The sequence below is a fragment of the Phalacrocorax aristotelis genome, chromosome 3 (assembly GCF_949628215.1).
Source record: "Phalacrocorax aristotelis chromosome 3, bGulAri2.1, whole genome shotgun sequence".
Classification (NCBI taxonomy): domain Eukaryota; kingdom Metazoa; phylum Chordata; class Aves; order Suliformes; family Phalacrocoracidae; genus Phalacrocorax; species Phalacrocorax aristotelis.
In genome coordinates, this window is record NC_134278.1 from 6,101,911 (window position 1) to 6,125,856 (window position 23,946).

Here is a 23,946-nt window from a genome sequence, read left to right on the forward strand (position 1 = left end):
TGCTCTGCCCTTGAACATACGCAGAATCTACACATACTGTATTTATTTGAACCAGCTCCATATCACATCCAAATTCCTTGTCTAAATTTATTACTGCTAGCCTGAAATGTGGAGCTGGAACCTGCAAATGCAACATTTCCATTTCATGGAATACCTTTGATTTCTACAGGAAAATATTTTTTTCTTCTGTAATAAGTATCATCATGAATTTTGTAAAACTGTGTGTTAAGGGTATGCCTATCTTCTACGAGTGCTTTCCAAAACCGGTAAAATAATTTTGGATACCACCAAACTTTAAAAGTTGTGTGGGATTTATCAATATATTAAGACAACTGACCTTCCCTCGCTTTTCTGGTTGAGGACACCGAAACAGTTTTCTGTGGTTTCCATCTGGCTGTACATCAAAAACTTCACATACCAGGTTAATATTAGGATACCTTTACGTCTTTTGGATAGCATTCTTCTCAGCACTTACCCTGACTCTGTATCAATTCATAGATGAGGTTAACATAAGCAGCTTTGTGTTTCTCACATCTCACAAGCAAAGCTTTCAGTCATCAAAATGGGCATCGCTCATTGTCATTGGAGATACAAGCAGCAGAACAGTTCCTTTTGCATAATGAGTTTTACATTTTTTCTCTTATTTGCAGTCAAAATCAGCCATCACACTCTACTGAATAATAATACCATAATTACTTGTAAGGAAAAGGAAAATATTGTCAGCCATGAGAAATTTTTAAAATACTTCTTTTAGCTTTATGACTAGAGATATGGAGAGTTGGCTAAATAAAAGGACAGACAGCTTATAAATGTGTATTTATGTAATATTATGTTGGACTCTATGAAAATCTTTTGTAGTTATTATATGTCACCTCAAAAAGTCCTCAAGTACCTTTCACCCTCATAATATTTTCCCCTATTGTTATTTGCAGATAGCTTGGGTTTGAACCCAATTTAGGTACAGCCACTTGCATCCCGGATAGGTAACTTAGCACTGAATAACTAAAGAGTGGCCTTACAAATAATCTGACTCCCTGAAACCGCGCTGCCTCCACTCCACTGAAATCCCTCCCGTGCTAGGCTGATGTGCTCTTTGGTCTTTGGAAACTCGTGGAGTGTTTTTTGCTCAGAGGCTGTTTATGGTCTTGGATGGAGGCTGGCTTGGAGCGGTACAGGCACAACATGCCTCGCACGCTTGCTCCCCACCCTGGGTGTGGAAGAGGGTTGGAGGATCCAGTCCTGCTCCTGCTGGTCCAAGGGGGGCTGCTTCAACCCAAAGTTCACCAGTGGGAGGTGAACCACACACATAATTAGCTTCAGTGAAACCCAGTTGCCAGACATATTCTGTCTACTCACTCTATTACTGTATGTCCAGAATTATTCACTTTACAGCCACAACTCGTTAGGCAATACACCCAGTAAAGGTAGTTAAACTGAACAGTAGGTAAGTTTGGAAACAGGTGGGGACCACCCTTCTCGTTCCCTGGCTTTAAATGGCAAATGCAAGTAAAAGAACAAACCTAATTTTAAAAATTTGCATCGTAAAAGTCTGTCCTGCTAACAGCCACCATCAATATATGCTTCTGAAAAGACATTTGTGAGTTTGACTTATGTTAAATGAGAAATGAAGAAGGAGGAAGTCCTCAAGAGTATTGTTCTTACACTCTTCATGTTGATAAGAAAGGAAAGCAAAGTGAACCCAAGGTACATACTAGTAAGCAATACCTGTGAGAAAATCCATTATCCCGTAAGGCGTATCTCTGTAACTCTTTGTGAATCCGACCTGCTGACAGACACTGTGAAATGCCCTCCTGAATAACCCCTCTGGAGCTCCACAGTAAATGAAGGAGCATAAGACCACTAAGGAAAATTTTGACTAGGAGAAACTTGAAAAAGTTTCAGGCCATACAAACAATACATATTAATTTTACTCCTGTTACCTTATTTGCAAATATTATAATTCTGTCTTTTCCATTACCCTTAGTAAAACAGACTTGTCTTATATTCGTTTCCAGTGGAAGACCCAATTCTCACAGTATCTACCATGCTTTGGGATATCACCATCCTGCACAGGAAATTACCATTCTGCACAGGCAACTCGCAAGTACTGCGATGCTACAGGCGTACCTGTGCAGGCTCCCCTGGCAGTTGATGCTCTTTCAGTCAGAGTGGAATGAAAAAGATTTATAATTAAAAATGGTTTTTTTCAGTTATGTTGTTTCTTGAAAAAGTTTTTTTTTTTAAAAAAAAGCCTGACTTCCATAATAATGGCAGAACACAAATGGTGCACAAATAAGGAATTCAAGACACAAAATTTTTGCTATATGCCAAAGTAAGAAGTAATTTGATGTGCACTACAGCAACCCACTTCGTAAGCCTGAATTCAGACTTACAACTGATGGATGAAAACCTGGTTCTATTGTGTCCCCAGCAAAGCTTCCATTAACATGAACAGCTGTAGGATCTCACTCTACGAACATCTCTCCTAACATAAGGTTGTACCTAGTATAGATGGTTACTGCCCTGTCATTAAAGGAAAGCAGAAAAATGGGCTCCCAAAATGGGACACAGATCCTAAATGAGAGGATCCTCTACAACGAGAGCAAATGGCTTCAAGCTGCATCAGGTAAGCTTTAGATTGGGTATTAGGAAAAATTTCTTTACTGACAGAGCAGTCAGGCACTGGAACAGGCTGCCCAGAGAGGTGGGGGAGTCACCATCCCTGGGGGTATTTGAAAGACGTGTAGACGTGGCACTTCAGGGCATGGTTTAGGAGACCTGGTAGTGTTGGGTTGATGGTTGGACTTGATGATCCTAGAGGTCTTTTCCAACCTTGATGATTCTATGATTTTAAAAGAGTCTTTCCTCTCTATGCTCCCACATGCAGATTAGAAATCCAATTTAGACTCTCTCTATAAAGGTATCTTGGAATGAAAACAGGCCAGTATGGCCCTAGAGAGAACCCCAGCTGCTGCTAAGATGCCTGGGTTCTTTCATAAAGTCATTAAAGCATTGCCTTTTGGGCTAGGACTCACCCATACAACCTTGGGTGGTTTAGCATAATCTAGTCATGCTTTATGATCAATGGCAAAAGAGAGGCATGTATATCAGCTGATCGCACCTATTCCAGGTGTGGTAAGAGAATATGTCACCTCTGGATGTGCCCTTCTCCCTGCAGACACAGGCATGTGGATAACTGACAGAAATAGATGTCTGGTTGCCAGCTGAGAACTTCGCCCTTTAGCCGTACGGGCACTTTGTTAGTGCAGACTGGGAGATTATAAACTGCAGGACGCACCTAATACAAGACACTGATCTGGTTTTCGAAAGGAAGGTCCCTCATTGTGAATTCATATAACTTAGTTACTACAAAAATGAGCAAACCAGTTTAGCTCAGCCTTTTCCACAACAAATCCAAATCTGGCAACTTTTATGATGAATTTGTGTAAGAAGCGTATTCATGAGTGTCTATAAGGAAAGTATTAAAATTAATTCATTAAAATTAGTTAAAATCAAAATACATGGTACTATGCGTACATAGACATGCTCTCCTTGGCGTGTGACTGGTGGGTGCGCAGTTACTTGAATAACCTTTTCCTGTTAGAAAACTTTTTCTGTCCCCTACAATCAGAGAACAAGAGAGTGGTGCTCAAAAATGTGTTCTTGCTTCCTCAACACAAGGAGTGTGCATATAGACATTTCACATTCAACTTGTGGCACCTACACCACCGAGTCTAACTCTGCGGTTAGATTTTTATTCTCTTGGAATAGCCCTTTCTAATTTGATAATTGCAAGACATGGAACTCCAGATAAAAATCACATCACGGAATTCAGGGAATAAGTGAGTCATATACCGAGTTAAAAAGGAAATGCTTGCCTCAGAAGAACAGTGACCAGTATGCATTATATAAGATCCGCACGTGTTTTTAAACAGACAGGTATATTTCTCTTTAAGCTCAAGATAATTGATAAGAGAAATGTCTCTCTCAGCCTCCCAGGCTGAATTTGGCTCCCTGCTGCCTCTTGATCAGGCTTCCTGATCAGAACAAGAACAGGGCTTCAATATTCAAAACTCCTACCTGGGTTCCGCTACTAATTTGCCATCTGAGCATGACGGAGTGCAAACGAAGGCTGAATTAATCGCGTTTTAAGGCTGGGTTCACAATTGTTGCAAAGCTTATGGGGTTATTCACGCTGATCCTAAACCAGCGCAAAGTGTGCGCGCGGTGATGCCGCTATGCACGCTAGCCGAGCATCCCCAGCTTGCACAGGCGGGGGGAGAAAAACCCAAAATCAGAACTGCATAATGTGCCCTGGTATGGAGAGTAAGGAGACCCTGAAAGTCACTATCTGAATTGAAAGGATTTGAACAAAAGCATTAGGATTTATTTTCTTTTTTAATTGGGACTTCACTCATGACACTGAGAACGCAATTTGACCCACTGTGAATATTTCATTAGTCAAACGTTAATGACTCTGTGACACTTGCTATTTATTTAACTATGCAAAATTTTTATGCTGCTATTCATCAATGTTTCTTAATTTCTTTCAATATGAGTAAATTTATCTTCACAGTAGCCTTGTGAGCATTATCTCCACTACGTACATGAGAAATAGAATAATAGAAACGTTTTCCCAAAGGCAGTTTGTTTAAGAGGCAAGCGCTTCTTTTTTTCCCTTCTACTTTCTCTTTTCTCTTTCTAATGTTAGAGAGGAAAAGGAAAACATTAAGATTCCAGGATTTAACAAAATGATTTAGCATTTGGAATTAAGTTAATTTGAACCATCAGCTAATTTGGCTAATTTGGCACCATCTATTTAGTTAGTCCCTTACACTATGCCTATTGATAAATAAACCACAAAATTATTAAATATTTACATAAAACCAAAGAAACATATGCCGTCATTAATTCAAAACAATCACCACCATCCAAAGCCACTACAGGAGTTCTCTTATTAAACACCCCCATTCCCTTCTCCGGAAAAAAAGGACAATCTTAAACGTACACTTTTGAATTGCACAGAACTTTGACAATAATACTTCAAGCAGTTACATTTCATTTTGTGTAAGAAGTAGAACTGAAACTTTTAGATGAAACTTTACTGATGTATCATTTAAAGCAGAAAATTAATAATTCTAATTTTTTCACAAAATTTCCCAGATTTTGTTAGTCTGGTTAAGATTGGAGGAATACTTTGAGACTTTCAAGGCTTAAAGTCAAAGTAAAACCAATTGACTCGTGAAAAACTACACAAGCAGATGCTGGCAGCTTTTAGTACCTGAAATGTAGATGTTCTGTATTTGTGAAACCACACTTTCTTAACAGTGACTCTCCAATGAATTATATCTTAAATAATCTCAGCCATTTCACAGCAAAGCAAACAACAAAGTTGTTTTGGGGAGCCTCACCGTCGCAGCTTACATTGCCTTTAAGAGAAGAAACAGGTCCTGCGTGGTCCCTTGCTCTGCGGCACTCATTTCCCCCCAACACCCCTAACTACTATAGACCCTTCATGCATTTATAAAAAATGAGGTACCACTACAATAGTTTTGATGTTTTTTTTTTTAAAAACCTTGAAATGAAGGGGAGGAGAGCAAAGAGCACCTACTGTATATGGATTCATTACCATAAGCTTTACTGATAGTTTATCCTGTTTCCTAATGAAAGCAAAAAACCCCCACCGTGTCTCTATTAAAAAGCAATCAGATTTGGTATCCTGGTGACACTTTAAAGAGCACATTATGTGGGAAAACAAAATAAACATTTACCCTGGCAAATGAAAGTGAATTTGGGTTTTGACATACTTGGCAGGAAGGTAGAATTATATTCATGTCAAGTATGCAGAAAAGCTAATATAATATTTAAATATTTGCTTAAGTAATATAGAATTTAAAACAACACATTAGAAAAAACATTTTTTTGTTAAATATTTTTAAGTTTTTTAGTATAGGACATGCCATGGAAGTAATACATTCAGCTGAAATTTCAGACTCCTACAGCCATTGTTCCACATTCCCTTCACTCGAAAAGTGGTAGAGTCTTCATCTTCTACTGACAAGTCTTTATTTATATTTCCAAGACAAAGGCAGTTCTTCTCCTGATGGTTTAAACTGATAATGAATATACGCAGCTTTCCAAAGAAACAACCCTTGAGAATCTGAATCTTACAAATATTGATATAATGAGCTAACGTAAACACCATCTCAGCTAAACCCTACAGCCCTCTTCTACTGTTCGGTAATACACATGGGCCATTATTTCAAAACTCCTTTCGTTTGCAACAAGACATAATTCAGTGAGGACAGACCTTTATATCGCTCAGAGCGTATCTAAATGCCCTGTGTCAACGACCTCTGAAATTCTCAATTATATTTAATATTGTAGCACTAATTCTTAAATTCAGAGGGGTACTGGATGTTAGCTTTAGTTCCGAAAGTAAGTATTTTGATGCACTAAGTATACAGATATTGGACTGTCCTTTCTGAGTATAAATATAAATTAATATTAGCCACATGTACCCACAAAAATAAATTTTACTAGTATATCAGAATTATAAATGATTATGAAGTTTGAGGTACAATATTCTGAATTTCTAAGAGTATTTTAAAACATTTATTTCAAGAAAAAGCTTTGCTTAATTTTATCTCATTTGGAGAGACATGCATAATTAGAAATTATTTTGAAACATTTCTAAATTGCCATAATAATATCATAATAATAATAATATTAATTCAAAGCAACACTGCCAGTCTTCGTTGTAATTGTACATTACAATGTAGAAATGTGTCATTTTAAAATCACTTGAAAATAACTCATTTAAATGTAACCTGATCTGTAAATTTAATAATGAACTATTAAACTAACTGCTCAGATTTTCAGTTCTTTTAAATCAGCACAGCTCCTCTGAGTCCCATCGTAAGAGAGAAGCCACTGTTTATTTCAAAGCAGCAATTAGAAGTGATATAAAGAGTATTCAGGCATTAACAAAACGGGCTAGGTTGGGGAATTTGACTCTCAATCTTCTTGATCTGCAGTGCCCAATATCGAAATTGTTATGCTGTGTTAGTAATAGCTTTTGAACATAGTGCTCATTCATCCAGCCTGTTATAGAAATAAATTTAACAAGAGACTATTCCCTGTGCACATTCTTAAAATTGCTCACAATGAAAACAATACCTTCTAAAGACGTTAGCACCGTTCAATTCAATGTAGAAAATTGTCAGTCACTTACAAAAGAGAAAAACAGATAACATTTTTAAATATAGAAAGAATTTTTTTTAATTCTACTTTTATTCTACATTTGGTCAAATGACTTTAAAAGCCTTGAATTCACGAGCTTAGCAAGAGATATCCCAGAATCCTACTACCGGGATAATCTCCTGAAAAGGAAGCCATGGCTCAAATTCCTCTTCAAAATCAGTTACAAGATATTGAATATATGCCATAGTTCAGGTCGATATTCTTATTGCTGGGCACCGACAGCTTTGTAAATTTAAGCTGAAAATGAAAATAAGTTAATTTTGGACATTTTAAAAACCTGTTCACATTTCTAAGGATTTCTCTCATTCTATTTAGATTTCCCTGGAAATTCAAACTGACTGAAATGGAAGGGTTAGGGGCTTTTTGGGAGGTGGAGGGGTGGCAAGGTGAATGAAACACCTATGAAAAAGAGAAAAATTTTTAAAATCACATAGCCATACTCACAGAGTAATGGAAAAATGTCTTCAAAATGTTATACTTAACAATTTAACATAACTGGCATGCAATACCCTTAACAACAAGATTCTGAAGCACAGCTTTGAAGGTTGAAGTCTATTTAGCATTAAAGGTGCTCATAGCGTAGCAGCACTAACAACCACAGTTTGGCACCAGTTACTTGACTGTGCACTTAGAATTTGCAGTAGATTCTCATGCCATCATGTATGTTGTTGGAGAAAATTTACTTTTCGTTGGCGGTTGCTTGGCTCAGGGTTTCTGAATTTTCCTGACATATTTAGAGTCAGACTTAGCATTTCTCGAAGATGCCCAAGTCTCTTCAGCATTTTTGGCTATTTCTTTAAAATACAATTCAGGGCAACAAGGTTAGCAGACACAGCAGTCATCTCACTAATATATTTCTTTAAATACTGGAACTAGAAATCAGATCTCCAGCCTTGGGGTACATCAAGAGTTAAGTCCCAGTTTAAGACGGGTGTGATTAGTAGCTGGAAATCTGCCTGAGTTTAGTACATCTGAGGATGCTATTACAATTTTCAGATATAAAATAATTAGCTGATGATATGAGCTGACAGATAATACATCTACAGTAAATATAACAAAATTATTTCCAAGCGGATGTAGAGTATGTGTTCCGTTTCTAAGCTGTTTGATATGGTCTGTGTAAGGAGCTAGGACTCGATACCAGATGCTGTATGTTCTACAAGCTTTTTCTGCAGATGTCTGCAGCCTGAGAAAATCAACAGTGCTTTGAATAACACTCCTAGTAAAAGCATCTTCTTGTCAGAGTCACTGTATGATATAGGATATGAATCCCACACAAGTGGATGAACTGATTTTAAATAATACCATCTGACAATGGTAGAAAAAACTCTTAGTAGGTCTGACAAAGTCCTGGAAATGGCTGTTAGCCTTGGGAAATAAAATCCAGCCCTCTGACAGAGACTACCCGTCCTTCTTTCGTTTGATCAAATGGAAAACCAAATTTAATGATTACTTCCGAAGTTCCAGAGGCAAAGTTTCAACAGCACTTAATACTGCTACCACGGAGTCCACAGCTTTGCCCCTTACATGTGCCACTCAGAAGAACAGTCTAGAAAAAAATGTTTAAGATTTATTTGAGAATAAAATATATGCATCTTAATGTATTTTTTATATTACCACTTTACATTGCCTTCTTGCCATTGCTTTTAAAGAAATCTCTTTTAGAACACCAAAAGTACAGTGTATATGATACGGATACCATTATGCCACAGAAATTCTAGAAGCCTGACACTATCTGCACACAAAAGTGAAAAGAGCTACATCTTAAGTCATAAATCCACCCACTCAACTGAGAAGAATTTTTTCTTTCTTAAAAATAAGCCTGTGGCCCCTCGCTTGATAAAGATCTTACTGAGTTCACATAAATCAATTTCTAAAATTTATTCTCTATGCAAAATCAGTATTTTTTCTAGTGATGGTATTATGGTCTTGTCGTCCTTGAAATTTTAGGTGTAATTGTGCATGTACTTTGTGAAGCCAAAGCGACAGCAATGCCTAATTTTTGCCATGTTAAAGGTCAGTAAATGTGAACCCCAGATCATCACAAGGGTTAAACGCTTATGTCAAGAACATCTGTAAAATGAAACTCCGCGTGTTCACTCTGTGAGGACTTTATGTACGGTGGCTATCTGAAAAGGAGAACTGTTACTGCTTTTCCTGAATATCCAAATTAAAATACCCTTTCTGATTCACTTAATGAAAGTGTATAACTGTCTAGGGATCCTCAATTTTAATCAAGGATGGTAGAGCAAAATGGAAGATAAGAGGGGAGACAACATTTAAAGCTTGAGGGGCAAAACACACAAATGGGAACATGCTACCTTCTGTAGAGACAATAAACTATGCCAGCTTATTACCCATGCTGTTCCGTTAGGAATGTTGTGGGTCTGTTTTCTAGCAGATTGGGTAAGGATGCAGCTCCCATTTTGCAACATGTACAGCTTAATTATATTACTTTACCATTTCAACAGACACTTAAGATGCTTAAATCTTACTGCTTCTGATTCCATAGCTGCGACACATGTGTGAAGCTATCACCGAGTGCAATTTCGCACAGCAGCCAGATCATATTCTTACGGAAGAATACAGCAAGCAACATGATAGATAAAATAAACCACAATGACTGAGACAAAATGAAAGACAGAAAACCCTGTTCCTTGTATACATAAAACGCCTATTCGAGGAAATACCAGCAGTTACAGATTACAGAAAGTGCAGAAGCTGGAAAGCCCAATTATATGCTACCTAGGTTTTTAAACAGTTTTTAGAGAACTGAGATGGTTTATCACCTATGTGTTTTATAAAAGCTCTTCTCTTCCTACCTCACCTGCCATTTTAATATCTGAAATGGGTAACTTCAGTGCAGAATCACAGAATGGTAGAATAATTTACACCAGAAAAAGTGTGGGACCTTTCCAGAGATCTCTAGTTCAACTCTACTCAAGAGCTCCAGTTAGATCAAGTGGCTCAAGACCTTGACAAGTCAAGTCTGGAATATCTCCGAAGCTGGAGACTTCCTCAACCTCTCTGGCCAAACAGTTTCAATCTTTGATCAGAATTTTTTTCCTCCTATTACATATCAGTCCGAATTCTGTCCTTTACCATGCACATTCAAGAAGGGTCTGGCTCCACCTCGTCCGTATCCTGCTATTAGTCAGCTGTAAACAGCAATAAAATTTCCCTTTATCCTCCTCTTTTTCAGGCTGAACAAGCCTTAGTCTCCGAGCCTTTCGTCATATGTCAGGTGGTCCGGCCCCCTAAACTTCTTGGTGACCCTCTGCCAGACTCACTTCAGTATGTCAAAGTCCTTCTTGTACTTAGGAGCACAAAATCGGACACAGAGTCCAGATGCGGTCTCACAAGTGCCAAATAATGGGGAAGCATTATTTCCCTTGACCTGCTGGCTAACCTCTTGCTAACGCAGCCCAGCATGTGGCTGGCGCACAAGCTCTACTGTTGCATGGGGTTATTGCATCCCACATTTGCTTTTGCTGAACTTCTTGAGGTTCCCATCAGCCCATTTCTCCAGTCTATCAACAAGGTCCTTCTGAATGGCAGGCCTGCTTTCCAGAGATCTGACTGCTCTGGTATCATGACTCAGTATTTATTTGCCACGCTATGAATTACTGCTTTTATTTAGTTTGTAAGATTCAACAGCTAATCATGTCTGAGTTTAATGCATAAAGAGAAATAAGTGCTTCAAGAAAATGCAGCACAAGGGGAGGCAACTACCCTGGTTGAGATGTCCTATGCTCACTTTAATGTCTTGCATGTTAATTTACCTGGAAAGCTGATAAAACTAAAATCACAATAACATGCATACTTTGTATTCTTTATTGTACTTGTGTTCTCATCCTTAATCTCAATACTAAAATGATACCTCCTCAAAAAATCTGCCATGGGATCCTATTTTAAGGACAGTCTTAAGAGTCAGGAAAGAAGTGTAGTTCTATCAGAATGACCTTTGAAACCAAAAATGCTGGTATTCCCAATATACCTCTTAATTCAATAGGAAACAATGTGTTTACTATCAGATTATCTTAATGACCTTCCCCTTAGAAAACAGATCATTTGACTTTCCTAATGACATCTGAACTCTAGTGTGAATATAGGTGGGAAGGCTTGGCCTCTGGTGGCTTTGCAAATGGGAACGAAAAATGACAACACTTGTATTTAGCAACTGGGTAATACGTAATCAAATCTTGTGACATGATAGCTTTTAGACTGGACCTTACTCGAAGGAAGATGATGATACATAGATAGTGCCTACTGAGTGAATCAAGTGATTCTCAATTTTTTGCTTAAGTGCCTGTGACAAAGGTTGACAAAATCCTATCTGAATTCAATCAAATACCATGGGCAATACAGACCAGAAGCTAGTAAAATGACCTCTTTTCTTCTGAGGAGAAAAATTGCACTAGTCCTGGCTAATTCTGTGGTCAGAAGGAAAAAGGAAAAACAAAACCTCAAACCAAGAACAAAAGGAAAAAAGCAAAGATTAAATATACATAAGGAAGGATGGAACGAATTTCCCTTTAACCCAGGCTCCAACAGTAGCTAGCCGTGAAGGCTTAGGGAACAGAATCATAGAATCATAGAATCGTTAAGATTGGAAAAGACCTTTAAGATCATCGAGTCCAACCACTAACCTGTCACCGCCAAGTCCAGCACTAAACCATATCCTCAAGCACCACATCTACCCTTCTTTTAAATACCTCCAGGGATGGAGACTCCACCACCTCCCTGGGAAGCCTCTTCCAATGCCTGACAGCCCTTTCAGTGAAGAACTGTTTCCTAATATCCAACCTAAACCTCCCCCGGTGCAGCTTGAGGCCGTTTCCTCTAGTCCTATTGATTGTTACTTGGGAGAAGAGACCAGCCCGCCCCACTACAGCCTCCTTTCAGGCAGCTGCAGAGAGCGAGAAGGGCTCCCCTCAGCCTCCTTTTCTCCAGGCTAAACCCCCCCAGCCCCCTCAGCCGCCCCCCAGCACACTTGTGCTCCAGACCCTGCCCCAGCCCCGCTGCCCTTCTCTGGACACGCTCCAGCCCCTCAAGGCCCTTCTTGTCCCGAGGGGCCCAAACCTGAGCCCAGCATTCGAGGTGGGGCCTCCCCAGGGCCGAGCACAGGGGCCCCATCCCTGCCCTGCTCCTGCTGGCCAACAGACAAGCTTACAATAATTATTTTCCTGAATAGTCGTACAGCACCCAGTGATCTGTGGCTCAAGCACTTCCTTAACCAAATGCAACGTTTTGTATTCAATAGCCCTTAATAGATTTTTTCCCCCATTAAGTTGTGCAATTCAATATATCTGAGCTCATTTTGGCTATCTTTAGCTGGAGTGCAGCCTGAAAATTACTTTCAGTGTTCCTCTACATTGTCTGTCTGCTACAAACTGTGGATGGAGAGGCTAGAATGACACATAGCTTGCTCACTCTGCTATCAGAGGGTAAATGCCAATTTGAAAGAAAGGCATTCTTAGTAATTTTGTAGAAGGTATTTGCAGAGCTAACCCATGAGCCTGATTAAAACTAGGTTTTGGTCCCCAGCTGGAGTCTAACACTGAGAAAGGCATTGTTATTCCCTTAGTGAACATAAAGAGTAAGGAGAGGAAAAAAGGGGCTTCCCTACTGTACTTGTAATGTCAAGAACTAGTAGATAAGTAAACCTCCAGAAAAATTAAGCTGGCACTGCCTTTGGTTGAGGGGCATGCAGCAGCCTCCTGTGGATGACAGGAAAAACTCCTCTCCTTAATATTGGTTTGTGAATGTTCTCACCTCTCTGTTAAATCCAGGACCTTGCCTGTTAAATCTCAGAACCCTCTCTTCTGCAGTAGTTGAAATAGAAGAACACCATCAAACCCCCTTCTACTTTATGCCATAGAGAACCTTCCTCTATTGTCTTCACTTGTTAGAAGATTTTATTTTCTTCCACAGAAAGCATTTTGTGATATGAATCCTTAAATAGAAGGAGAGAGAAATTCAGGAGCTCACACTGAAGCTTGGTTCAACAGTGGCTGATGACCCAAGGTGCTCCTGCACCCCAGAGCTTTGCAGGTGGGAGCGAGAGAAATGGGTGGATGTGAAGCTTTCTGCTAAAATTACGGGGTCTTTGTGCTGAGGCTTCAGTCTTACTCTTCGCAACAGCATTAGAAAATCTCTTCCTTTTAACAGGTGAGAAGTGAGACTGTCATAGTAATACTGCGCTTGAAATTTTTACATAGTTTTCATTTGTGTTACAAATCCATGGATTTTTCTTGGAGTTTTGTGAATCCTGTGCAAAACAGTCTCAAAAATGTTTTTATGCAAGTGACTAATTCTTTCAGGACAGCTTGGGATGTTAAAACTGTTCTCAGTATTGGGCTGGTTAACATCTTACCCTAAGAAATGACTGTTGCCACTTTTTCTTCATTCAGAAAGGACTTAAATATTAGGCTAATGGAGCTTAAAAGATTAGTAATCTGCTACATAAAGATTCAAAGACCTGAAAAAATAACTTCCCCCCCAAAGCATCTGAATTAAATCCACTCTTGCAGAAAAGATTTGTCTTACCCCATCTCTGTACAACCTCAGAAATACAAATCATTATCGGCACCGATTTGTTTAACTGAAGTATGACAGCAATTTCAATAACCTATGACCAATGGGACCTTCGTCAGACTTCAGCATCATTCCTTGTTCCCAATTCTCCAAAGTCGGCTTAAACAATAAGTGTGCTGTGAGTACCGGTGTATGGTGGCTAGTATATCTAAGCAACAAACATGCAAAACACAGGATCACAAATAAACTCGGCATTAAAATACACTTAGAAGAAGAATGTTTCTTCAGTCTTACACTTGGCTCCTAATCAAATGCTCTGTGGAAATACTGCTTATATTTATGTGCGTCTATATTTAATTATAGATATAAATAATATATGTATATAAAGTTTCCTTCCAGAAGTTCAGTTAAAATGCAGTCATTTGGGTGTCAAAAATACAAAATACAACAGCCCAGAATCTTCCTCCTCCTCAGAGAAAGCAAACAGTGGCAAAAAAATACTCAAAGAACTAAAAGACTGAAAAGCAAATAACACCTTGTCCTCCCAGCAAAACCGCCTAAATTTGCACTATGAGCAACGGTCACTAAAATGCTCTAAAACCAACAATATTTTACCAGGACTGAAGACCCAAACAAACAGCACAATTTATGTAACCATAGCAATCAACCCCACTGTGAGAAAACCCTAATAATCTGACATTTGTAGCAGCGTAAAAAGTCTATTGCTATTATTGGCTACAACAACAAACCTTTTCCACTCGATAGGTTTGTCCCGTTCTGACGAGAATGACACAATATTTACAGCCATATAGATAATAATGAAAAGCTGTTTCTGTTTATTTTCTGTTTACTTTTAACCAATTCAATCATTACCCAAGAGAAATAGTGTTTTCCCAGTATCCCAAACATTCCCAAGCAATGCGTAATCAGAGAAACCATTAACACCAGCAGGCTTATTTTTGTATTGAATAATGGTTAAAAACGCTTTGATGCCCAGACAGCTAATTTACTGTTGAGACGCTACTAGTTGTGCTATCTTTGCACTCATCTGGAAACACTGGAGTGATGCAGTGAAATTAATTCCCTCTATATTTGAATTCCTAACTTTGGGAAGGTATGTTTTGCAATATTGAAAAAACATTGCCTAGAGAATAAAGGGTTTTTTCTTGATTGATGTTCCATCTACGTTCTTTTTAATCTTCGCATCTATGTATATCAAAAGAAGTCGACAGTATATAGGGAGCTGGCGTTGACCCTATAGTCTATTAGAGATCATCGTTACACTCTTCATATCATCAAGGTCCCACCGCATACACAGAATTTCAGTCTCCAAAAAGAACCACCCCGGAGGCACCAGACTTACTTTTCCTAACATCTGATAAATTACACTCAAATGTAACTTAAATGGTTTTGGAAAAAAACAAACCAAAACAAAAAAGCAAAGAAAAGGCATTTTTCGCTGTGATCTAAGAAATGAACTTCCCCCTGGACTGTTTCTCGATCCTTTCTGGGTACAGACACTGGCCTAAGTTACTGGGATGTTTAAACTTTTAGGCAGGTACAGCGAGGTGAAATTCAGCCCAACTTGTGGTGGTGATGCACCGAGCTCCCAAAGCAGCTTATGGGGGGGAGAGAAGGATTTCCTGGGGATTCTTCACCACTGTCCCAGGAACCTAGCGTCCTTGGGCAGGAACCTTCCCACTCCTATTTGAGTACTTAGTCATTATAAGCCCCTTTTCAAATTCAAGACGATTTCCCCTTATTTGGCCTGGGCACACCGGTGAGGATGATACCGGTTTACACTTAAGGCTGCAATTATCTAGTCATACATAAATGCATCATAAGACATAAGGTTTTTAATGCTATGTCTTGTCCTTCTGTCCGAGATCCCTCAGCCCATTTTTGGCAATGTTGAGTAAAGAATAAGGAACCTTATTTTCCATCTCCTTTTTTTGCAAAACTTACTGACTTAAAATTTCAGGCTATAACTTCAGTTGCTGGTGTAAATGGCACATTATTAGAAAGCTGCAGCTCTATATGTGGACCAGCACAAGATAAACGGATGGTAGATCTGCGAGGGTATTTTTAAAGACAGCACAAAGATGCAACCCCTATTCTCAAGTGAACCTGAACAACCATACATACTTGTAGGCACAAATACTTAATCCTTTTGCCAGTTCCCCAAAACTCAAGCCTTTTCCACTTCTAATACTTTTTGTCTTAGTTTCCAGCCTCCACTCCCCACATATGGCCACGAGAGACGCAGAACAGTCACTGACAACACGGAGAAATTCCCTGCAAGATAAATACATCCAGAGGAGTCTAAAGAGCTGTGTAGCTCACTGCAAAGAAGATACAAACATTTGTTCAGCTGAATAGCTCTATAAAATCCACTGTTTAAACTGCCTGGGTCTCCAGTGACTACACTGGGAGTCGAGATACTTAAGAAGAACCCAAAACAAATTTAAACATTTTCATCTGTAGCCAAATCTTACCCCAAGATGTATTCTTCCATAGGGTGTAGCTGTTACAATCTAGGAAGGGTTAACACTTAGAAACTGTGATTCTAAACGTTAATAAATTATTAGATCTGGGCACAATATCATGAAATATCAGCAGTCACCACTCAACTAAATGCAAAGGTGCTGTCCCAAAATATACTTTCTGTGGACAAGAATCTGAAGTCAGTAAGAAAGTTGAAAATAATTCTTTCTGAAGAAACAGAAGACTAATTTTATCATTAAAAATATATACCAAAAAAGATGTGCTCTGAGAAACAATGCCCTCATGCTTAGTAACATAAAACTTTTCAGTTTGCCTTCCGGCATGCAGTTTCTATTAAGTATGTGTTGTCTGTACTACAGCACTAAGCTTTCCATATGGGCTTTAAATCAAATTCCAGTTTGTTATTGATACACCCTGCATGAACAGATACTCCCTAAAGAGTGATGACCCCACACAGCACTTACACTGGCATAATTTTCCCCAGTGAAATGAGCACAGTAGTACTAAAAGGCCTTAGAGCTGATTCTAAATCATTTCCTGCTTATTTTCTTTGTACCTCTTTTCCAAATTCATACAAAGAATTTGAGTACTTCAACACCATCTTTCGGAGCCTCCCTTAACGGAAGAGCCCATAGGTTTTTTCCCGAATGATTTCATCAAATTTTACCTGTCTCAACTAAAAGGTGCCAGGTCCACACCCCAGTCCCAAGGGCAGTCAGCATGGAGCGACCTGCATCCCTGCCCCTGCTCTCCAAGCCTCCCACAGAGAGTGGCCACATCCAAACCGTGCCTTGGAGAGAGCTCCTGGCCCACGGTGACTCCCAGACTGTGCCCAGGGATTCTCTGGGACAACACCACTTGGCTGAGGTCAAAGCGTGAACACACAAAAGTTTTAATACAGGTGATCGTAGTCCAGTAAGAAGGAATCTTCTTGGTGGTCGCTGCCTAATTTACTACTATAGACGCAGCTAAATGCTGGGTCTACCTTATTTCTATGATTGAAACACGGTGGACTTCCAGAGCCCTATTTCTTGTACCCCAAGGTGCATTTACCTGTGTTAAGGGGTCTTGTCCAGACACAAATTAATTGTATCTGAACACAGACAAAATGAAATGGGAGCAATTTAACCTCATGTGAGCAGAGGATATATCCCAAACACATCTACACTTTATTGCCATCTGCTGAATTTTGCTCAGGACCCACTGCATTTCTGTGAGCTTTGTACAGATTTCCCACTAACAGAAGCATCCTAATGAGCAGTACAGGAAAAATCACATCCACGATGAACTTCCTAGAACAATAATATGTATCCATAGTTTTTGAATACCTAACGAATTCATAGGACAATACACCTTAAAGGACCACAAGCTTCTGCCAATCCCTTTCTGTAGAGATGTAGCTTAGTTTTAACCTTTTGCTGGCATCTAGCCTGTTTTCAAGGTAGTGTATTCTTCTAGGGAAGTTATTTTCCCTCCACTGTTTATTCAAACTTGCAAGGTACTATGAAAGCATTATGGTAGCTACTGCAACTGAATTATTGCCATATAACAGCTGAGTGTTGGAAATATATCCCTAAACTAGCAGTCAGAGTGACAGATGAATGGTGTTTCTCTTAATCCTAGGGGAACAAAAGTGAAACAGAGCATTCACAGCGTGATGTTCTATGCATTCCTTTGTATGTCAGTTCAGATTTCTGATGGGAAGACTTCCTCCTGCTGGGGAAGGTACTGGAACTATAAAAACAATGATAAAAAAAGGATACCTACAGAATGAGAGAGAAGTCAGCTTTGCAGTGACATTGACTGAAGTTTTAAAATAGCTATACTTGATTTTAATAACAGGGCATGGAGAATTTGATAGCAGTTCTCATACAAAAATTTAGGAGAACTGGAGTAACATTCACAAAAGCACAGCCAAGCCTGTAGCTATGCAGCTAGTTTTACTACGGGCCGCCTACCTGAGAGGTTCAGAGTAGGAACGTAAGAACACAAACACCCAAAACTGTGTCTCTACCCAAACTGCAAAATAAGGAAAAATGCACGCACCTCCTTCCCACACCAATTCAGCCATATCCCACAGGAATCCTAACTCTTCCCTCTAAGTGATTTTTAAGAGACAGAGGAAAGCAAAATTGCGATCCACTTGCAAGGTTGTATTTCTCGTGAATTCTCTCATACAACAGGCAATAGAAGGGAAATTGTACTCCCGAGCACCACCAGCTCTGGTTGTTCCAGAGCCTAACCTCTACAATAAAGAAGGGGTGTTAGGCAGATCACCGTCCCATGTGTTATTCTCAAGAGCCTGCCACCCGTTATGAAGACAACTTCCATGATCCAGGTAGCTCTCCTTCACATGCACAGTTCAGTTACACCTATGAACGAGAATAGTTTATTCCATCTATAACGTTCTTACTCTGAGGAGCAGCATTTCACTGGTGTTTTACTGCTATCTTAGGAGGTCACAATACTAACTGGTATGAAGTGAGACAGAGATGTTACTCCAGTTTTATCTGGTTTTGTCGTTGCCAATACAATTAGCTGGTTTGCTACTATTTATTGCTATTATCAACATTTTAACAGTAAGTCATCTGATCACAAGGTATTGATAACATGGTCTTGTATTATGACTGCTAAGAAACGCAAATTTTGTTCTCAAGTTCCTGCCCTGTATTGTAAGAGTATTCCACTTTCGTTCTCACCTTGCTGTTATTATTGCTTTACAGATACTCCCTTTGCTTCAAGTCAAAACCACAGGATACATCAATAAGTTCTATACACAACCCTAGAAGAATGTCCTTTCTTTTTAATATGACAGCGTCAGCGGGTGTTTTTTAGTCAAAAGTGTAGAATCGTTTGTTCTCCTTTAGTAATGTTTGAAAGTGGCTTGGAGCTCGGCTTGCTCCTCCGTGGTACAAATACGGAATGGACCTCAGAGAACAGTAAGCGATCTCATGAAGTCTTACCTCTAATTTTATAAAATGGTTTAAAAGAAATGAGTATAAACAATATTTGCTTTTTGTATTATAACTGAAACCATACTGCTAAACAATCATATCCTGTTTAGCCCATAATTACATCAGAAATATATGTTTATCATCTGCTCTGGACAACTTAGCATGATTTTGGCCCAAGGCAAAGTGGAACTGAAATTATTTACAGTTGTCCAAACCAAGATAACCACACATTTCTGAGGCAATTGATACCTAAAAGGAACACTGCCTTTAGATCACAGTTCATGATTTAAGCATACTAATTCCTTAAAGAACGCTGTTAGAATTTTTAAAGTGTCTATTGGATTTCCTCCAAAGCTTTGCAGGGATTAAACAACCTACTGCACAAAGAAAATGTGATACATGAGATGAGCCCATCCACTACCAACTCTTCCTTTAAGAACGGATCACATTTCCTACTATCTTTAATTCTTTTCCACTCACCTCGAAGCGACAACAAAATCCCAAACAAAACAAAGACAAAAATATGTTTAACATTTTGAATAGCATGACTCAATCTTTCATGTTTTGTCACCATTTTTTAAAACTAATAAGAAAGAAAACACATAGTACTGACTTCACACCTGTGTATAATTCGTGGATCTGTTCTAAAATAAGTAGATCTTGATTTTTCTTTTTTTTTTTTCAACATGGAAACAGATCAAGAGTTCAAAAAATGCAACAGAGTAATAGAGAGAAGAATTACTTTAGATATATATACACCCTACAGTTCATTAATTATAGTCTAGTGAGAAAAGTCAGTCAGATATAGTCAGATAAAAGATAGATATTCGATTACAGGAACACGTTCCTTGACAGAAAAACATAGAGTCAGATTTGTCCTTTTCTAGGACAGGGAACTTCATACTTCTAGCAAGCTGTGTAGTTTTTTAGACCAAAAAAAATATTATACTGGAATGACAGAAGAGAATGCAAAGTCAAGCACATAACCCGTTCATTCAGAACAGTACGCATTTCTGTGCGTACAAGCGCAAAGGATTTGCCAGCCTTTATGCAAAACATAACATTTCACATAAATAAGAAAACAAAGAAGAGAAAAGAAAAGAAACCAAGCACTTTCCAAAACACAAACAGTGGTTGGGAGCAACAGTTCTACAATGCTGATTCTCAGCTGGGGAGAAATGGGACTTGTTACTAGCCAAATCCTTAGGCAGAAGGGATTCTTGATTAGATTTTGAATAATTGTAATGGAAGAGGGAAACAGGACTGGGAAAGTCCCAGTTCTGAAAACCGGCTCCACTAGGAAGAAAAAAATGAGACTTACAACTAGGGGAGGATAAAAAACAGGCTATTTCTTAGAATTTTCCATGAAATCCTGAAAGTGAAATGAGGCCCTAATAGTCAAATATTAAATACACAAATATTACTGAATGCATCAGCCACCTCAGCACAGAAAAGAAAATGGAAGTGACCAGTTTCTACCACTGAAAGGGTATAAGAAGCACTCTAAAAATAGCAAGTTTCCAACCAACAGTCACACATACTACACTACTGACTAAAAAGGATGGAAATTGGCCCAAACACTAGTGTGAAATTGTGAGCATGCTCCTGGCACAGTTTCACCTTGACATCCAGTTGCCCCCAGAAGACATGAGGAGGAATTGGGCACGAACAGGGGGCATGGACTGTCTCCATATTTGCTATGGACATGGCTACTGAAAAGACAGGGTAGTCCTGTCCACCTACAGAAAATTTAGCCACAGGTACCCACGTTGGGACATGTTGCCTGCCTTCAGGGCCAGAGAACTGGCCCTGGGCTAGTACAGATAAAGCCTTTGGATCTTATAAATACCTCAGAGTAAATGACATTCAAGAAGATGCTCTACTGACAGAAAGGATATGGGGTCGATAAGGTCTATAAGGTGTACTTGCTATGATGTAGTATCTTGTGCCAGTATAGCTAAACCTCAGTGCAACCAAGTAAGACTGGTATCAAAACCAAGTGGCATCAAAACAGCTCCACAGACTTCCACGCTAACACAGCTAAACTGCTTCTTGATCCCACCTAGCCTTGTGAGAGTGATATGTCTACATTCTGTAATGTAGACATAATGCTTCCTAAGTACAAAAATCAGAAAATAGAACTTGAGAGCAGCAGAGAAGAGCATATACTGACGCATGTTTGCACATAATATATTAATTTTATCTGTAAGCTGTTGTATAAGAGTCCTCAAATGCTATTGAACAATTTTCCAATGAGAGGAATAATGAAAAGGAAAAAAATGATCGTGAAAAATGCGTGTGAAATGTTAATAAATAGTCCCTGCTTCCTACAGGAAGGAAATAGAAATACATGGCAGACAGAAAGATCCATAACTACCCTTTCATAATCTTCCTTCTCAGCATGCTTGCTTAGGTATCAGGAAACATTTGAGGGAATAGGAAAAATATGAAGATAGGATTCCTTTAGACCATCTGGGCAAAAGGAAAAAAACATGTAACAATGATACAATATGCGGGATGAAAAAGGCATCAAACCAGCATGATGTATGAAATATCGCACAGTTATCTCTGCTGGAGCTGGTTGTCAGTAAAAGAAAAGAATTACCTCCATTCGCTCTTGCTTGACATCATCAATCTCATCGTCTTCAAACATGGCTAAGAGCTCTCCCGTCTGGTCAATGGAGTTGAGAAAGTCTTGAGCAAGCTTCTGCCGTTTGTTGGTGTTATTACTGTTGAATTTGTCTTCACAAAGGTAAGCAAAGAACAACAAACTTTGGTTATCTGGCTTCTCCAAACACCAACCAATGTCCCTAGGAGGGACATGTTTTAGAATCACATGCGCTGTGCAGAAAAGACTGGTTCTTAATGTCCTCCTCATACAAGTTGCGCTACCTGACCAAAGTGACGCCACTGCTGCGCTGCAGTAGCACTGCAGTAAAAAATCACCTTTAGTGTTTTCTAAATAACCTAGTGTTTTTTTCATAATCTGGAGAAACCTAGTCTACTGTTCTTGTATCATTATTTCTCACTGAAAGATCCACAGTGGACAGAGCTGGAGAAGAAACCACCCTCCTTTGGTTGTACAAAAACCTCACTTGTACAACGGAATATATAGAGGAAATGGTCTTTCCTGAAAGCGTGCAGGACATCCTCATTACCTACAGCCTACAGCAATCTGTAACAAACACTGAGATGCAGCTCCACAGGTGAGGGACCGTTGCTCTACAGTAAAACCTAGAGAACCCTGGCAAAGTGGTCTGTGTTGCTGTAAAGAGAGAATAGCAGCTCGAAAGACAATACCTTCACACAAGAAGATTAATGGCTTCAATTACCAAAGCCTGCCAGAAAATGCAATCTTTAATTCCCAGAAGAACTGTGTTTAGGAAGCATTCCATGAGCATCTAAATCACTTACGAAAATTGTTATTTTGTTTTAAATAGTGACACAGACTTAAGAACAAAAAAGCCAAAGCTGTCAGGTAGGAAGCTATACTGCCAGATTGTTTGCATGAAACAATATACTTTCACGTGTGGTGAAAATAAAAAGCCACAGGCAAATTAAATCTCAGATGAGTTGACAAAAGCTTATCCACAGATTGACTAAGTCAAAGCAAGAAGTACAATGTTTACCTAACATCAGTGGGGATGCTCAGAGGAACCAAACACAAGGAATTCATTGTAAGGGGGAAAAAAATAAAAGGCTCTGAGGAAGGAAATAAGTTAAATACAGAAAGTTGTGTACGGACATTGCTAGACATTATAGAAGTATGGCAAGCTTTAGATTTGCTATGATAAGGTTTAACTTTTTACAAAGGAAATGCTAATTCTTCTATTAATATAAAGTAACAAAACTTTACACCAGAAAATTATATGACATAAATTAATACATTTTTAATTCAAAAAGCTTTTCCTGTAAATCCATTGCTTACAAAACCTGCGACTTGCTCATGGAATGGGGAAACAAAAGTGTTTCCCATTCTTTAAATTACAGGTTCAAAGTATAAGATGTTAAACCCCACTGAAAACAAGCCCAGGTCATATATTAGTAATCAGTGACTTCAGATTGTGGGATTTTCTTGTAAAACATGTCAAAACCCTTTGATAATATTTTAACAAATGTCCATTCAATTGTACGCGGTAGCTGCCGCATTTAAATTACACATGCTGAAATCAATTAGCCCTTTAATGAGGACCATTTTCTTACTTCAACAAAGTTCTGACATTAAGAAATCTTACTTATTTAGATGGTAGATGCAAATACTTGCTTTTGAAGGTTTTCAGAAGGAAAAGCAGAGATTTTAAGCCAAATTACTCTGAAGACAATATTCTTCTGTCTTTAACTATTAAGCAAGACATTAACACTTTGCATCAAGCTTTTTAGTGCATTTATAAAATACCAAGCCTCCCCCAAATTAAGTAATTTTTTGTCTACCTTCAAGGAGGTCATCTTCTTCTATTCCTTTGACAATTTTAGATTTGTAGTCTCGAAAAAACATGTACTTAAGCAGCCTTCTAAGCTTCTTCTAGAGAAAAAAACACCACATTTATATTAATTAATATTATAAAGTTATTTTTTATTTAGACTAACTTTGTAACACACAAACTACAAATGTATAATACATTGCTTAGTAAATATAACTTTTAAATGTTCATAAATTTTGATTCTGCGGAAAATCCATACATAGAAA

At 38.7% G+C, this 23,946-nt stretch overlaps 1 protein-coding gene across 6 annotated transcripts in view; it reads right to left on the reverse strand.

Moving 5' to 3' along the window:
• The window catches only part of SUPT3H (SPT3 homolog, SAGA and STAGA complex component), a 287,624-nt gene that overhangs the window by 70,873 nt on the left and 192,805 nt on the right, over nucleotides 1-23,946 (reverse strand). For all 6 annotated transcript variants that reach the window (XM_075086624.1, XM_075086623.1, XM_075086622.1 and 3 more), the window contains 2 exons: nucleotides 23,691-23,781; nucleotides 21,865-22,001 (listed from right to left, as the gene is read on the reverse strand). In XM_075086624.1, the coding sequence (XP_074942725.1) occupies nucleotides 21,865-22,001; nucleotides 23,691-23,781 (228 nt within the window). The remainder of the gene's footprint in view (nucleotides 1-21,864; nucleotides 22,002-23,690; nucleotides 23,782-23,946) is intronic.